Below are 16,790 nucleotides of genomic sequence, written 5' to 3'. Positions count from 1 at the left end.
TGAAGATCCCATGAAAAGAAAAATAGTGATGACAGAGAACAATGTAAAAGTTAATGTACTGGTACACAGAGAGACTACAATGGTAACAGAGAATAACACATGTTAATAGGCTAATATGAATACACTGATACAATAGTAATGACAAAGAACAATGTAAAAGTTAATAAATGAGTTATTGTTAGATTTAAGTATTGTTAAATAGAACATTGAAGTTAAGTAGTTAAAATGACAACATTCTGGTGTTCCCTATGTGCCCTCAAATAATTTTGTAGGTATCCAAAGTCAAAATAAAGTTGAGTCAGCCTTGCTGCTGTTAGTGACACATGTCGGCCGAGAGGGTACACTGGTTTCACTACATCACAACAAGTTGTATGTTTGAGTATAAGACAATGTAAGTATAAATTGCTACCCATATCACTATAGTAAAAATACTATACCATTGTTGCCATAGAAACCAAGTAGCTATGGTAACGATTACCCTGTAAATGTTGCCATGGTTTTCACCAAATGTAAACACTCCTAGACACTTACTTTCCGGTCTTAGTGAGGCATACAATAGCACCAGCCTGACATGCAAAAGAAGCAGACACCGTTGCCATAGCAATAGATAATGCAGCATCTGTTGGAAACGGTTGATGTCTTCTCAACTCTTCAAAAACTTGACGATGAAAAACAGCAGCTTCAGCTTCATGACAAATCTTTACAAAAAAAAAAAAAATTGATGAATTATAACAGTATGAATGCTTTTTAAAAAAAATGAACTTTTAGACTTTTTACTGCTTATTGCAAGAAATATTAATTTTGAATGATATATATATATTTGATGCACCAACAACATTTTCTACAAGAAAGGAAAGGAAATGGACAAAATTGATTTTCTTGGCCATAGCCCAAGGTGTGTGACAAACTTGTGCCAAATTTGGCCATATAAACGTTGTCTACCCCCCCCCCCCGAGCTGTGAAAAATATTTGAAAAAAACAACAACACTTTTTCAAAACATCAAATACCATACTAATTAAAACACTGTAGAATAACAATTTGATTTTACATAAATCTGTATGTCTTGAAAACTAAGGGTGTCTTACACAAATTGAGCAATACAATATTTATTTATGTATGGTCACACTTTCTTGCAGTGTTTTAAAAACTATACTAGATGGGATTAAATTTTACTGTAAAAGGTAAGGGTAATATTAAATTCTGAGCGAAAATAAAGTATTTTACAATAATATGATATATGCATTGACTTCTTACCTTGTGCATAATTTGTACTGCTTCAGTTGGGTATTCACCTTTAGCTGTCTCCCCTGACAACATAACACAGTCAGCTTGATCCAAGACTGCATTGGCAACATCACTGATCTCAGCACGCGTAGGACGTGGTTTGTGCACCATGCTTTCCAACATCTTAAATAAACAAGACATGAAATGTCACAGTCCCCGTTATTTGATTATAAAGTAGTACAAGGAACATCTGCAAACAGGTGAATAAATATGTACTCTTTGTGGTTACAACTCATCATAAAGTGATTTCCCATAATCTAAAAACTTCCACTGACCCATGTTCTGAATCTCAGAGTACACAAGTGCAACAAAACTATTTGTCATACATGTATACTTGCTCAAGAAACTGCATTCATAAATCTGAATGAACCTTGATGTACATGACTTCTTTGTTAATCTCATGTTGTCAAATACATTTGTTATTAACACATTAAGGTTTATTATTTAAAATGTATTCATTGTACATAGAACAACATCTGTTAATTTAAACAATTGTAAAAGCTATGTTTTCAGAGCAAGTAAAGGTTGGTCTGCTCATAACCTTCAATGGAGAAGTAACAATAATTGTTTGAAGTCTTTTTAGTGCAGTGATATTATTGCATTTCAATAATTATTAATGGGTATAAAATACTGTAAACCATTTAATTTTGACTTCTAGATATATTTAGGATTTTATGGAATTTTCAGGCTGCGCCTGAACGGGGACTAATAAATATGTAAATTAAGTTGATACTAACAATCTCACTCTCACCCAGGGCTCTCATGGCTTGGCATCCCTTTGGAGACAGTGACCCACTCACGCAGGGTGGCGGTCACTCTCATGGCATAGCATCCTTTTGGGGACAGTGACCCACCCACCCAGGGTGGAGGTCACTCTCATGGCTTAGCATCCCGTTGGCTTGGCATCCCTTTGGAGACAGTGACCCACTCATGCAGGGTGGAGGTCACTCTCATGGCTTAGCATTTTTTGGAGACAGTGACCCACTCACCCAGGGTGGAGGTCACTCTCATGGCTTAGTATCCCGTTGGCTTGGCATCCCTTTGGAGACAGTGACCCACTCACCCAGGGTGTAGGGTACTCCCATGGCTTGGCATCCCTTTGGAGACAGTGACCCACTCACCCAGGGTGTAGGATATGCCCATGGCTTGCATCCCCTTTGGAGACAGTGACCCACTCACCCAGGGTGTAGGGTACTCCCATGGCTTGGCATCCCTTTGGAGACAGTGACCCACTCACCCAGGGTATAGGGTATTCCCATGGCTTGGCATCCCTTTGGAGACAGTGACCCACTCACCCAGGGTGTAGGGCACTCCCATGGCATGGCAGTGCTTTAGAGACAGTGACCCACTCACCCAGGGTGTAGGGTACTCCCATGGCTTGGCATCCCTTTGGAGACAGTGACCCACTCACCCAGGGTGTAGGGCACTCCCATGGCTTGGCATCCCTTTGGAGACAGTGACCCACTCATCCAGGGTGGAGGTCACTCATGGGTTAGCATCCCTTTGGAGACAGTGACCCACTCACCCAGGGTGTAGGGTACTCCCATGGCTTGGCATTTCTTTGGAGACAGTGACCCACTCACCCAGGGTGTAGTGTATTCCCATGGCTTGGCATTTCTTTGGAGACAGTGACCCACTCACCCAGGGTGTAGGGCACTCCCATGGCTTGGCATCCCTTTGGAGACAGTGACCCACTCATCCAGGGTGGAGGTCACTCATGGGTTAGCATCCCTTTAGAGACAGTGACCCACTCACCCAGGGTGTAGGGTACTCCCATGGCTTGGCATCCCTTCGGAGACAGTGACCCACTCATCCAGGGTGGAGGTCACTCATGGGTTAGCATCCCTTTGGAGACAGTGACCCACTCACCCAGGGTGTAGGGCACTCCCATGGCTTGGCATCCCTTTGGAGACAGTGACCCACTCATCCAGGGTGTAGGGTACTCCCATGGCTTGGCATCCCTTTGGAGACAGTGACCCACTCACCCAGGGTGTAGTGTACTCCCATGGCTTGGCATCCCTTTGGAGACAGTGACCCACTCACCCAGGGTGTAGTGTACTCCCATGGCTTGGCATTTCTTTGGAGACAGTGACCCACTCACCCAGGGTGTAGGGCACTCCCATGGCTTGGCATCCCTTTGGAGACAGTGACCCACTCACCCAGGGTGTAGGGTACTCCCATGGCTTGGCATCCCTTCGGAGACAGTGACCCACTCATCCAGGGTGTAGGGCACTCCCATGGCTTGGCATCCCTTTGGAGACAGTGACCCACTCATCCAGGGTGGAGGTCACTCATGGGTTAGCATCCCTTTAGAGACAGTGACCCACTCACCCAGGGTGTAGGGTACTCCCATGGCTTGGCATCCCTTTGGAGACAGTGACCCACTCACCCAGGGTGTAGGGCACTCCCATGGCTTGGCATCCCTTTGGAGACAGTGACCCACTCATCCAGGGTGGAGGTCACTCATGGGTTAGCATCCCTTTGGAGACAGTGACCCACTCACCCAGGGTGTAGGGCACTCCCATGGCTTGGCATCCCTTTGGAGACAGTGACCCACTCATCCAGGGTGGAGGTCACTCATGGGTTAGCATCCCTTTAGAGACAGTGACCCACTCACCCAGGGTGTAGGGTACTCCCATGGCTTGGCATCCCTTTGGAGACAGTGACCCACTCACCCAGGGTGTAGGGCACTCCCATGGCTTGGCATCCCTTTGGAGACAGTGACCCACTCATCCAGGGTGGAGGTCACTCATGGGTTAGCATCCCTTTGGAGACAGTGACCCACTCACCCAGGGTGTAGGGTACTCCCATGGCTTGGCATTTCTTTGGAGACAGTGACCCACTCACCCAGGGTGTAGTGTATTCCCATGGCTTGGCATTTCTTTGGAGACAGTGACCCACTCACCCAGGGTGTAGGGCACTCCCATGGCTTGGCATCCCTTTGGAGACAGTGACCCACTCATCCAGGGTGGAGGTCACTCATGGGTTAGCATCCCTTTGGAGACAGTGACCCACTCATCCAGGGTGGAGGTCACTCATGGGTTAGCATCCCTTTGGAGACAGTGACCCACTCACCCAGGGTGTAGGGCACTCCCATGGCTTGGCATCCCTTTGGAGACAGTGACCCACTCATCCAGGGTGGAGGTCACTCATGGGTTAGCATCCCTTTGGAGACAGTGACCCACTCACCCAGGGTGTAGGGTACCTCCCATGGCATGGCATTTCTTTGGAGACAATGACCTACTTACCCAGGGTGTAGGGTACCTCCCATGGCTTTGCATCCCTTTGAGTCAGTTATGCATTCAGCCAGGCTAGGGCTGCTCATGGCTGGAGAATTCTGAATTGTTTTACCTGTTTGACTGGCATAATTATGTTGTTGGCTAAATAGCAATGACTGTAAATATGTAATTTACCTGTGTGGCACAGATAACTGGTTTGCCAGCTCTATTACAACGTCCAATCATCATCTTCTGAGCCAAGAACACTTTTTGTGATGGTATCTCAATTCCCAGGTCCCCTCTTGCCACCATGATACCATCAGATGCCTCTAATATCTCATCAAATCTACAACAGATAAGAAACAAGACATAAAGGTCACACACAGTCCCCATTATTTAATTACAAAATACTCATGTTAAAATAATACATCTGCAAAAAAAATTGAATTAATATGTAATTAATTAATATTTCCTTCAACCTGATAACTTTCATTCACAAGTGCAACCAAACTATGTCTCATACATGCTCAAGAAACTGCATTCATAAATCTGAGTAAACCTTGATGTATCTCTAATAACAACTTGACTTCTTTGTTAATTCAGGTCTTTGTATATTACCAGGACCTGGGTTTGTTTCAGTATCACCACTATAATTTCCATCAAAATGTAGCCCTGACACTGCTCTACATTTTCTACTGAGATTGGGCATGGTACGACCCATCTGTCACTGATTCAGATCAAGGTCATGACCAGGTCATGTCATCACCAAAAACCCAAGCATTACAATCTAAGCCAATTATTTATTCATTCTGAGCATGCTCAGTTGTTCTCTCAGTGCAGTAGGCAGAGGTACAGTACAGTTCTCGCGGAAGCTTTGGCTTCACTTCAGCTTCACCTTCGCTTCAGCATCGCATCATTATGGCATTGTTATGGCTTCAGCATCGCTTCAATATCGCGACATTAAAAAAGTTAGGCGGTTATCGCTTCGCTTCATAGTGGCCTCATTATGGCGACAATGTGGCATCAGCATCGCTTCATCAAACAAAGAAGTACAGAACTCATTTCGCCCAACCTCTCGCCCGCTTCCGCTTTTCAATTACTCACTTTTGCGACCGCTTGTTGAATTTCCGCTTTATTATCGACTGTGCAAAAATTCGGACTACTAACAATTTTCTGGTTTTCATAGATCACGGTTACTAGTTTAGTAACCGTGCATAGATGTTAAACAACCGTCAAAAGTTCAAATACTTTTTGTTTTAACTATCTATAATTATATGCACGCAATCTGTCCTTTTGACCTAGATTTGGCTGGGATTGACTATTTTATTTTAAACAATATTCTGACGTGACGCACTGCTACAAAATGTATTTCAACAGAAGTACGACATGGTTGTCCGGGTTTCTTTTCCTGACTGTGTTGAGTTTACGATTTGTATAATTATTGTTATTTCCCCCAAGGAGAACACAATCCCAAGGGCCATGAAGCTAAATAGAAGTGCCACGCATGGACTGAGTGAAAGAAAATATTTCTAAGGCTAAAATAAAACCTAATATCTCTTTGTGTATTTGTCAATTTTGCATATATTTGTTGTGACAGTATGTTCGTAAATATCTGGAAAAATCTCGTCTTTCGTTAATAATTTCATTTGTTTGAAATGTCTACCGACGGTGTCCCAATAATTTGTTTAGAATATCGATCCCCGTTGGTTTCTCCAAACGGTCTCGACGTCCATTATTCAACACAATCAGCATTTATTTATCGTAATTCATGGGGATCATGTCCCGTAATTTGCGGGCTGTAAAACCAAATAATTAAACATGTACTATTTATTATATATATTTTTTTTACCTCGTGAAACTACAACACAGCGTAGAGTTGTCGCGGTGAAACAGTAGCCTTGAAATCGATGGAACTTCAATTATCCATTTCTCTCCTTGAAATAAAATTTAAAAAGATTCGAAGAGCATCGGGGGATATATTATTAACCAGTCTTACCAATCGCTAGCTTTATTTTATTCAAATCCATAAAATTTACGTGTTTTTCGACATTAGTTGGCAACTTCCGCGCTAAAAATGGTTGAAAATGTGGGTGTGGTTTTCTCGCAAAGTCCCGTTGATAATACGGACAAATATGGTTCTGTGACCCAGGTCGTGCTCCGATCAGGTGACTTTCAGCAAATCAATGATGTTGTAACAAAGCATATTTGACGCTAATTGAAGGGTCGTCATACCATCCAATCTCCGGCATCGATTCACTGTGCTATGACAGGCTTCACAATCATTCACTGAAAAACATCGGTATATTTTGACAAACTGCTGGGATTTGACCTCAGTTCAAAAAAAGAAAAAAGAAAAAGTGGGCTGAGATACAAATCAGTTTTGCAAGTTGGGAAATAAGGTAAACCAGATTGGGGTCGATGATATTTAGTATCAAAGGACTTCCGTGTGTATAATGAGTTTCAAATTGTTCATCGACTGGTCACCAAATATTTACGGCTACGCGTGTTTTCACGTAGTACTTCACAGTTTTCGGTACCCAATACTCGCAACATTAAATAATAATAAACAAGATATCTGTTTAAAATGTCATTTTACTTCTGGTCATATTATTTTATTCCCTTTATCGCTTTGAATTTCAACTTGATTACATATCAAACTTCTGTACATGTGTTTTTCTCTACTGCCTTTCCATGTGAAAATAATGAGGTCATACTCATGTCACAATACTTTGAAGCTGATGCCATGTTGATGCCATGAGACTGCGAAGCTGAGGCCACGATGATGCCACAAAATAAGCGAGGCGAACACAGCTTCAATTTTCAATGAAGCTGATGCCACAATGATGCGATGTTGGGGCGACAATGAAGCCATGCATAGGCGACAATGATGCCACAATGATGCGATGCTGAGGCGACAATGAAGCCATGCGTAGGTGACAATGATGCCACAATGATGCGATGCTGAGGCGACAATGATGCCATGCATAGGCGACAATGATGCCACAATGATGCGATGCTGAGGCGACAATGAAGCCATGCGTAGGTGACAATGATGCCACAATGATGCGATGCTGAGGCGACAATGATGCCACAATGATGCGATGCTGAGGCGACAATGATGCCACAAAAGCCAAAGCTTCCGCGAGAACTGTACTGTACATAGCTATTTGAACTGATGATTATAAGTAGACTTCTTAATTTGAAAAAAAATATCATACATACTTTTTAATGCCTTCATGGTTTTCAATCTTACTGATAATTTTGATGGACTTTCCTCGATCACCGAGTACGTCACGTACTGCCTTCACATCAGCTGCTTTACGAATAAAAGAAGCAAACACAATGTCCACCTGATATAGAAAAACAAAATTATTAGTACCTTATTCACCATTACAACTGATAATTAATCAATTGATGAATTAAAAAAAGACACTCTATATGACATTTTTGTTATAAGGCCAGACTTATTATCCTTTGTTTTGCGAACCCGCCGAATGAACAGGAGGAAATTTTATTTCAGCGTAATTTCTCATGCCTGCTGACTTGTAAGCGCAAAAAATTGCTAAAAAAATATTATTTTTATCTTCATTTTTTTACCGTTCATCGCATAACAAATCCAAGTTGCATTTTCGTGGGAGTATCATGATCAAAATCAAACAATTATTTTTTTTTATTTTTTGGCCCTCAAAAAAAATGCCTTATAAAAACTCGAGAAACAAGAAATAAAAAAAGTCTGGCCTAATTTGCAAAAAAATTTGAAGGATAAACTTACACCTTGTTCAACACCGAACAAAAGATCTTTCGTATCTCTCTCTGATACCGCTGGCAGATCTACTTCAGCTTCTGGTAAGTTGATTCCTTTATGACTGCCAAGAAAACCATCATTCTCCACTGTACAGTCTACGTAATTGTCACCTTAAAAACAAAATATTATAATCTGTCACCTGACAGGGCAGTATCATCATATTTCATACCCTCTAACAATGTTTTTATTGCAACTTTAGAACTCACATTTCTATCATTGTACAGCAATAAAGTGTAATATAAAATAGTTTAAAATGAAAAACTGTCATGAGTCAGTGCAGTGTATCCTAGTAGAAAAAAATGTTATATAAATATTTGCTCTTGTCTTTTTACTTTTTTGAAGTTCAACACTTTGAAAGAAATTCTTGTCTGTTTTCTATATTTTGTAAATTCCATGAAGAGATGCTGTTCATTTTCAATCTTTCCTTGTGTACAATATTTACATGTTCTTAATTCTAGAGGTGTTTTGGGTTGGGTAAAAGAATTGTCATTAAATTTAGTCCAGATAAATAACGCTAAAAAGTGTAAAACTCATGGAATTTGGTAAATGTTCTAAGTTTGTTATTTTAATTTTTTATGTATAATCTCTATTGAGGGTGATGAATTTTAATTTTGTATCTGAAAAATTCATTAAAAAATGTTTATCATTTTCTCTTATCATTTTTTCAACTGCCCTAACCCATGATAAATTCAAATTATGTTGTTCGTAAAATTCCTGTTTCGATATTGAGTATTTTCAGGAATACTTGAGCCAGAACCAATATTTTACAAGTTTACGACGAGCCTTGAATAGACGTAGGTACTGTATGTCTTGCAATCTGTTTCCTTGGGTAACGCCTTTTGAAATCCAAACATAGCCCTGGTAGTTTTATTTGCTAGTTCTAGCCTCATTGAATTTTCCATTTGCTTGTAAAATTAATTTTATGATTTATTGTAAACTTCTTCAAATTTTAGTAATGGAAAAATATGTGAATAACGGAAAAATATGGCATCTTAAAATAAGACAAAATAATCCAATAAATCTATACTTAGGTAAAATTATTGGAATTGAAAAATCATCGGCTTCAACTAGTACCATTAAAATCCTATTATAAACCGCGGTTTATATTACAATGTATCAAATAAAAAATTGCGATCAACAGCTCAAGTTCGGGTGCGGTTTATATTAGGTAAATATTGCAATCACTAAATGGGCGTGGTCATTTTTTACCCACGTCACTTCCACAAAACAAACAATACATCGTACAATCTTTTGAATATAAGCGTAACTCTAATTTAGATGTCAGGGAAGAGTGAAGCATCACGTCACAAAAAAACTGTTCACATGAAAAAAAAAAATACTCTGTATATTTAATGTAAATTATATGCATTTATTTTTTTTATTTTCTTCATAACGGAAAGTATATTCTGACATGAGTTTTAAAGTTTCAAATAAAAACAAACATTAATGCATTGCATAGTAGAAAATGATCATGGTACGACACTAAAAAAGTATGGTACCATGGGTACGGTAACGCAATCCGGCCATGCTTCGGCTCACAAGTGAATAACTTACTTGTTTTCGAACTGTTGAAATTGTTGATTATTACTCAGTAGTGATTATAATAACTCACAAGAAATGAATTTGTTGAATTGTTATCAAATGCAAGTAAAATTTAACTTAGTTTCACCGTAAGCAAATTATTTCGGTCAGATGTAAACGATCGATGGAACACGACTTCCATTATGTAGTTTGAATGCACACGAGACATTACTTGACCGGGTAGGTCAAGTCGCTAATTAACCAATCAAAATGCTGGATGGTGCCCACGTGTTCAAATTACCTAAGTTAGTTCATTTAAATATGTTAATGACTGATTTCATGGTGAATGAAACCCGGAAACGATTTACCGATAATGTAGTGCGATCTTTTGGCTTTGATTTCCATGGGAAAACGACACGCCTTTTTTTTTTCAAGAAATTAGTTGTTTTCGAAAAATAAACTGAGCATTGAAAAAGCATTTAACAGTTTTTCGGTGAGAACAGCTCATTGTCGAAAACTTGCGACACACTGACGTATTCATAAAGAGTATTGACAAAAGTTGGCACAAAAAAATAGAAGTTTCACTGCTTGTTTGACATCCTAACACTACTGAACAATAAAGAGGTGTGAATATTTTTAGGCACGTTGTCGAAACAAATGAATAGGATTAGGAACAATGTACCAGCTGGTTGAAACAAAGTCGGTCACGGTCGTGTTGAATTGAGGGTACAGTTATTAATAGGTACTTTTCATGTTTTCAATTTTTCTTGAGAACTCTTTAACACTGAAGTCGAAATCAGGGGTGCGGTTACTATTAGGTATGCGGTTTATAATTGGATTTCAACTAGTAGACTGAGTTATTTTTTGTATTGCAAAAGAGACACACTGATTGAATCATTTTAGATACTGAACGCTGGAATATATTTTGGCACCTCTGAAGCTGGGCACAATGAATAGACAAATTCACATACGTGTCTCTGTACAAGGCTATGATATAAATTCACATAGGTGTCCCTGTACAAGGCTATGATATAAATTCACATAGGTGTCCCTGTACAAGGCTATGATATAAATTCACATAGGTGTCCCTGTACAAGGCTATGGATATAAATTCACACAGGTGTCCCTGTACAAGGCTATGATATAAATTCACATTGGTGTCTCTGTACAAGGCTATGATATAAATTCACATAGGTGTCCCTGTACAAGGCTATGGATATAAATTCACACAGGTGTCCCTGTACAAGGCTATGATATAAATTCACATAGGTGTCACTGTACAAGGCTATGATATAAATTCACATAGGTGTCTCTGTACAAGGCTATGATATAAATTCACATTGGTGTCTCTGTACAAGGCTATGATATAAATTCACATAGGTGTCCCTGTACAAGGCTATGATATAAATTCACATAGGTGTCCCTGTACAAGGCTATGATATAAATTCACATAGGTGTCCCTGTACAAGGCTATGATATAAATTCACATAGGTGTCCCTGTACAAGGCTATGATATAAATTCACATTGGTGTCTCTGTACAAGGCTATGATATAAATTCACATATGTGTCCCTGTACAAGGCTATGGATATAAATTCACATAGGTGTCCCTGTACAAGGCTATGATATAAATTCACATAGGTGTCCCTGTACAAGGCTATGATATAAATTCACATAGGTGTCCCTGTACAAGGCTATGGATATAAATTCACATACGTGTCCCTGTACAAGGCTATGATATAAATTCACATAGGTGTCCCTGTACAAGGCTATGGATATAAATTCACACAGGTGTCCCTGTACAAGGCTATGATATAAATTCACATATGTGTCCCTGTACAAGGCTATGATATAAATTCACACAGGTGTCCCTGTACAAGGCTATGGATATAAATTCACACAGGTGTCCCTGTACAAGGCTATGATATAAATTCACATTGGTGTCTCTGTACAAGGCTATGATATAAATTCACATAGGTGTCCCTGTACAAGGCTATGATAGAAATTCACACAGGTGTCCCTGTACAAGGCTATGATATAAATTCACATATGTGTCCCTGTACAAGGCTATGATATAAATTCACATATGTGTCCCTGTACAAGGCTATGATATAAATTCACATATGTGTCCCTGTACAAGGCTATGATATAAATTCACATAGGTGTCCCTGTACAAGGCTATGATATAAATTCACATAGGTGTCCCTGTACAAGGCTATGGATATAAATTCACACAGGTGTCCCTGTACAAGGCTATGATATAAATTCACATTGGTGTCTCTGTACAAGGCTATGATATAAATTCACATAGGTGTCCCTGTACAAGGCTATGGATATAAATTCACACAGGTGTCCCTGTACAAGGCTATGATATAAATTCACATTGGTGTCTCTGTACAAGGCTATGATATAAATTCACATAGGTGTCTCTGTACAAGGCTATGGATATAAATTCACACAGGTGTCCCTGTACAAGGCTATGATATAAATTCACATAGGTGTCACTGTACAAGGCTATGATATAAATTCACATAGGTGTCTCTGTACAAGGCTATGATATAAATTCACATTGGTGTCTCTGTACAAGGCTATGATATAAATTCACATAGGTGTCCCTGTACAAGGCTATGATATAAATTCACATAGGTGTCCCTGTACAAGGCTATGATATAAATTCACATAGGTGTCCCTGTACAAGGCTATGATATAAATTCACATAGGTGTCCCTGTACAAGGCTATGATATAAATTCACATTGGTGTCTCTGTACAAGGCTATGATATAAATTCACATATGTGTCCCTGTACAAGGCTATGGATATAAATTCACATAGGTGTCCCTGTACAAGGCTATGATATAAATTCACATAGGTGTCCCTGTACAAGGCTATGATATAAATTCACATAGGTGTCCCTGTACAAGGCTATGGATATAAATTCACATACGTGTCCCTGTACAAGGCTATGATATAAATTCACATAGGTGTCCCTGTACAAGGCTATGGATATAAATTCACACAGGTGTCCCTGTACAAGGCTATGATATAAATTCACATATGTGTCCCTGTACAAGGCTATGATATAAATTCACACAGGTGTCCCTGTACAAGGCTATGGATATAAATTCACACAGGTGTCCCTGTACAAGGCTATGATATAAATTCACATTGGTGTCTCTGTACAAGGCTATGATATAAATTCACATAGGTGTCCCTGTACAAGGCTATGATAGAAATTCACACAGGTGTCCCTGTACAAGGCTATGATATAAATTCACATATGTGTCCCTGTACAAGGCTATGATATAAATTCACATATGTGTCCCTGTACAAGGCTATGATATAAATTCACATATGTGTCCCTGTACAAGGCTATGATATAAATTCACATAGGTGTCCCTGTACAAGGCTATGATATAAATTCACATAGGTGTCCCTGTACAAGGCTATGGATATAAATTCACACAGGTGTCCCTGTACAAGGCTATGATATAAATTCACATAGGTGTCCCTGTACAAGGCTATGATATAAATTCACACAGGTGTCCCTGTACAAGGCTATGATATAAATTCACATTGGTGTCTCTGTACAAGGCTATGATATAAATTCACATAGGTGTCCCTGTACAAGGCTATGATAGAAATTCACATAGGTGTCCCTGTACAAGGCTATGGATATAAATTCACATAGGTGTCCCTGTACAAGGCTATGGATATAAATTCACATATGTGTCCCTGTACGAGGCTATGATAGAAATTCACACAGGTGTCCCTGTACAAGGCTATGATATAAATTCACATAGGTGTCCCTGTACAAGGCTATGATATAAATTCACATAGGTGTCCCTGTACAAGGCTATGATATAAATTCACATAGGTGTCCCTGTACAAGGCTATCGGCTTGGTCACAATCAGGTGCAAAAAAGTGTTCCACAATAGTTGAAAAATGAAACTCCACTAGACATGGCAATTTGTTGTTTCTAGAATTAAGTATAGTATGACGTTTGCAAAAATGTATAACATTACTCACTGCATCATCTGATATTTTTTTAACTGATATTTAATTACTTTGATTCTAAAAATTAACCCTTTGTAGCTAATTTCCCAATATTGGCTTTAGTTTAAATTTGTTTGAGTGACAAATCTTTATTTTGTCCTAAAAACTGGTAAGTGTATCCATTCTACTAAGATATGAAAGCAATGGGGACAGTAAAGTAATTTTCAGCCTTTTATCAATATTTTAGTAAACAAATTAGCTCATTTTGAAAAAACTTTTTCATGTCAAATTCTTTTACCTGTAAAATTGACAAATATCAAGGAAGAAAATAATTTTTGCTAAAAGCAGAAGTAATATTAATTCCCATGATACCAAATTTGTAGGGTTAGCATAAGCCATTATGTCACAAGAAGAGTTTGAAACAGTGTTTGTTTATTGTGAAATGGTGTCTACGGACAAGACAAATTACACATGAAATAAAAAAGACAAATAAAAAATAATGACAGTTTTTTTTTTATGCTAATAAGTCAAAAACCAGTCAGTGCTTTGTAACTTTAATGTCTGCAATGAACTGAGAAATTTTCAGAATTGATGCTGTACAATTAGTAATATATAGTGGATATTACACAAAAGTATCTTGTAAAACAAGGCTTTTTACCTATGAAAATATGTTTGTTTAGCTAATTAGCAAGATGAGTTTCAGCTTGTCACACAGATTGTTTAAAAGATTTCAATACTTCAACACATAAATTTCAATAAAGTAAACAATCTTGAGATTTGTTGTTGGAATACGCGTGTCTACGGACAAGACACATGTACATGTATGTAACATATATTGGTATATATTTTATAATGACTATTCTCCCAGTTATTCTAGTTGATTTAGCACTGACATATGGTAATTGAATTAATATGTAATAAGTATACAGCTAATGGAAACATACCGTACTAAGTGTATTTTATATGTATAAACAAATTGCCAATACATATCTATAATTACAACAGGATAGTCACTGATGTCACTGATCCTCAAGACAGTTGTTTTGCTACTTGAATTCATAAATGTTTGTGTTACCATTTAACTTCAACTGTTTTATAAAAAAGACAAATGCACAAGTGGAAATAATTATAATATTGGTAAACAGATACATTGTCAGTGTGTCTACGGACAAGACAGCTTTTTATTAACAAGATATTCAACACATTCAAATTTAAAAAAAACTTGCGTCATAAATGTTGCTTGTATAATTCAATCTACTTTGCAACATTTACCTGTAAAAATTTTGAAAAAGTCAAGGTAAAAACATGCGTTTTCAAATTTGATACCTAAGTACACAAAATGTGTTTTTTTAACGAAAAACAAAAGACTGTCGATTGTTTGTGCTGTTACTCGCAAGCTGTGGTTGAGGAAGCACTTTTTTAACTTTGGCAATGGATTCCCATGACACATCTTCTTTGTCTGGCCATCTAAAGGACTCTCCCTTTCCACTTTGCATGAACGATAATTTTACTTGATTGTCATCCACCTCTAGTACCTAGAAAATACAAAGGATGTAAAGAATTTAAATACATTTATGGTTAACATCAATGCATGAAATAATGTTTTACATGTATGTGCTACCACAAGTTCATTTTGTACAAAAAATAAATCTAGTTTAGTACATACCTCTCCAACAAATATCTTTTTTGACCTTCTAGATGTCAATTCAACTGTCACAAAATTACCAGATAAAACCTGAATGTGACTGAAAGATAATAAAATCATTTTTAGTAGTCATTTCATACTTGGGTGGGTTAAGACAATTATTTTTTAATAAAACTATAATGAAACACCTCCGTAGATTTACCTTTCATCCTCATTGTTAATTTGATCTACATGTATACCACCACCACTACCAGAATGTTTTTTAGAATGCATGTTACTACATGTATCGCCTCTAGTGTTGACTTTATCTAGAAATATAAGCAAAGCAAATTCAAAAGCCCATCACCAAAAGAAAAATTCTAATGTCAGCTGACAGCGGCATAATTTTACTTATCCCATAGTACCATTTATAGATAACATCTGCATGTAAATCGTGATCATATGCTTAGACTAAAATACAAATGTACATTTTACTATACCTATTTCACATCCAGATTTCTTCTTTTGTGTCACTGGTCGTAGTTGTTTGCAGACCCAGGATTCAACATAGTGGCTGTTTGTGCACAATCCACTGCCTAAGACACAATTTTTACAAAAGCATGACAGATTTCTGGTTTTTATCTTGTAAGGGATGCCAGTGCTCTTCACAGAATGCAGTACTCTTGTGCCCACCAGGGTTTGGACATTAGCTGCCTCCCTGTTTATATCTGCAGCATCAATGTAGATGATACTTCTTTGGGAGATGTGCCTTGCATCTTTACCCATGACCTCAGGGGCACGTTCCAGTTTACATTTGCAAAATTTGTATGCATCTTCAGCTGACGCAATGACAGCTCTGCCAGACATCACTGCATGATAACAGGCATTCTTGACAACAGCCCCAAGTCCATCACACGGGGACTTACCATGGGAAGTTTCAAAATAATTTCTTGTGATTTCTATTTCTGCTTTGGAAACTTGGAGGAAACTATTCTTTCCTTTGTACTGGGATACAGCTCCATCAGAAAATTTATGAATAGTACGAATCTCTTTTTTCTCACGTTTTAGTATGTCTAATGCTTTCTTTTCAAAGGCTTCTACAGCAAATGAATCATGGTTGGTGTCATTGCTAATTGCAATGATTGCATGCTTTGCCAACAAGGTCTCTTCATCTGCAATGTGTGGTATCTTTGTCTTATAGTAACACATAAATGGATGAATTGTGACTTGCTGTTGATCAAAGTAAGCACTTTGTGCCTCATTCTGAAATCTACATCTGTAATTCTCACTGTAATCCATCATCATAAGTACTTCCTCATTTTGCAGTGATTTGATACATGCCTC

The 16,790-nt window shown here is 38.3% G+C and overlaps 1 protein-coding gene across 2 annotated transcripts in view; it reads right to left on the bottom strand.

Moving 5' to 3' along the window:
• LOC100376561 (pyruvate kinase PKM-like) overlaps positions 1-16,790 on the bottom strand; it is a 91,679-nt gene that overhangs the window by 32,942 nt on the left and 41,947 nt on the right. For both annotated transcript variants that reach the window (XM_085494506.1, XM_085494505.1), the window contains exons 6-10: positions 8,276-8,418; positions 7,726-7,853; positions 4,699-4,849; positions 1,256-1,408; positions 532-698 (exon numbers count right to left, since the gene is read on the bottom strand). In XM_085494506.1, the coding sequence (XP_085350632.1) occupies positions 532-698; positions 1,256-1,408; positions 4,699-4,849; positions 7,726-7,853; positions 8,276-8,418 (742 nt within the window). The remainder of the gene's footprint in view (positions 1-531; positions 699-1,255; positions 1,409-4,698; positions 4,850-7,725; positions 7,854-8,275; positions 8,419-16,790) is intronic.

The sequence above is a fragment of the Saccoglossus kowalevskii genome, chromosome 20, assembly GCF_978046115.1.
Source record: "Saccoglossus kowalevskii chromosome 20, keSacKowa6.1, whole genome shotgun sequence".
NCBI classification, from domain to species: domain Eukaryota; kingdom Metazoa; phylum Hemichordata; class Enteropneusta; family Harrimaniidae; genus Saccoglossus; species Saccoglossus kowalevskii.
The sequence above is the reverse complement of the archived record's forward strand: the minus strand, read 5'-3'. Positions and strand labels throughout refer to the sequence as shown.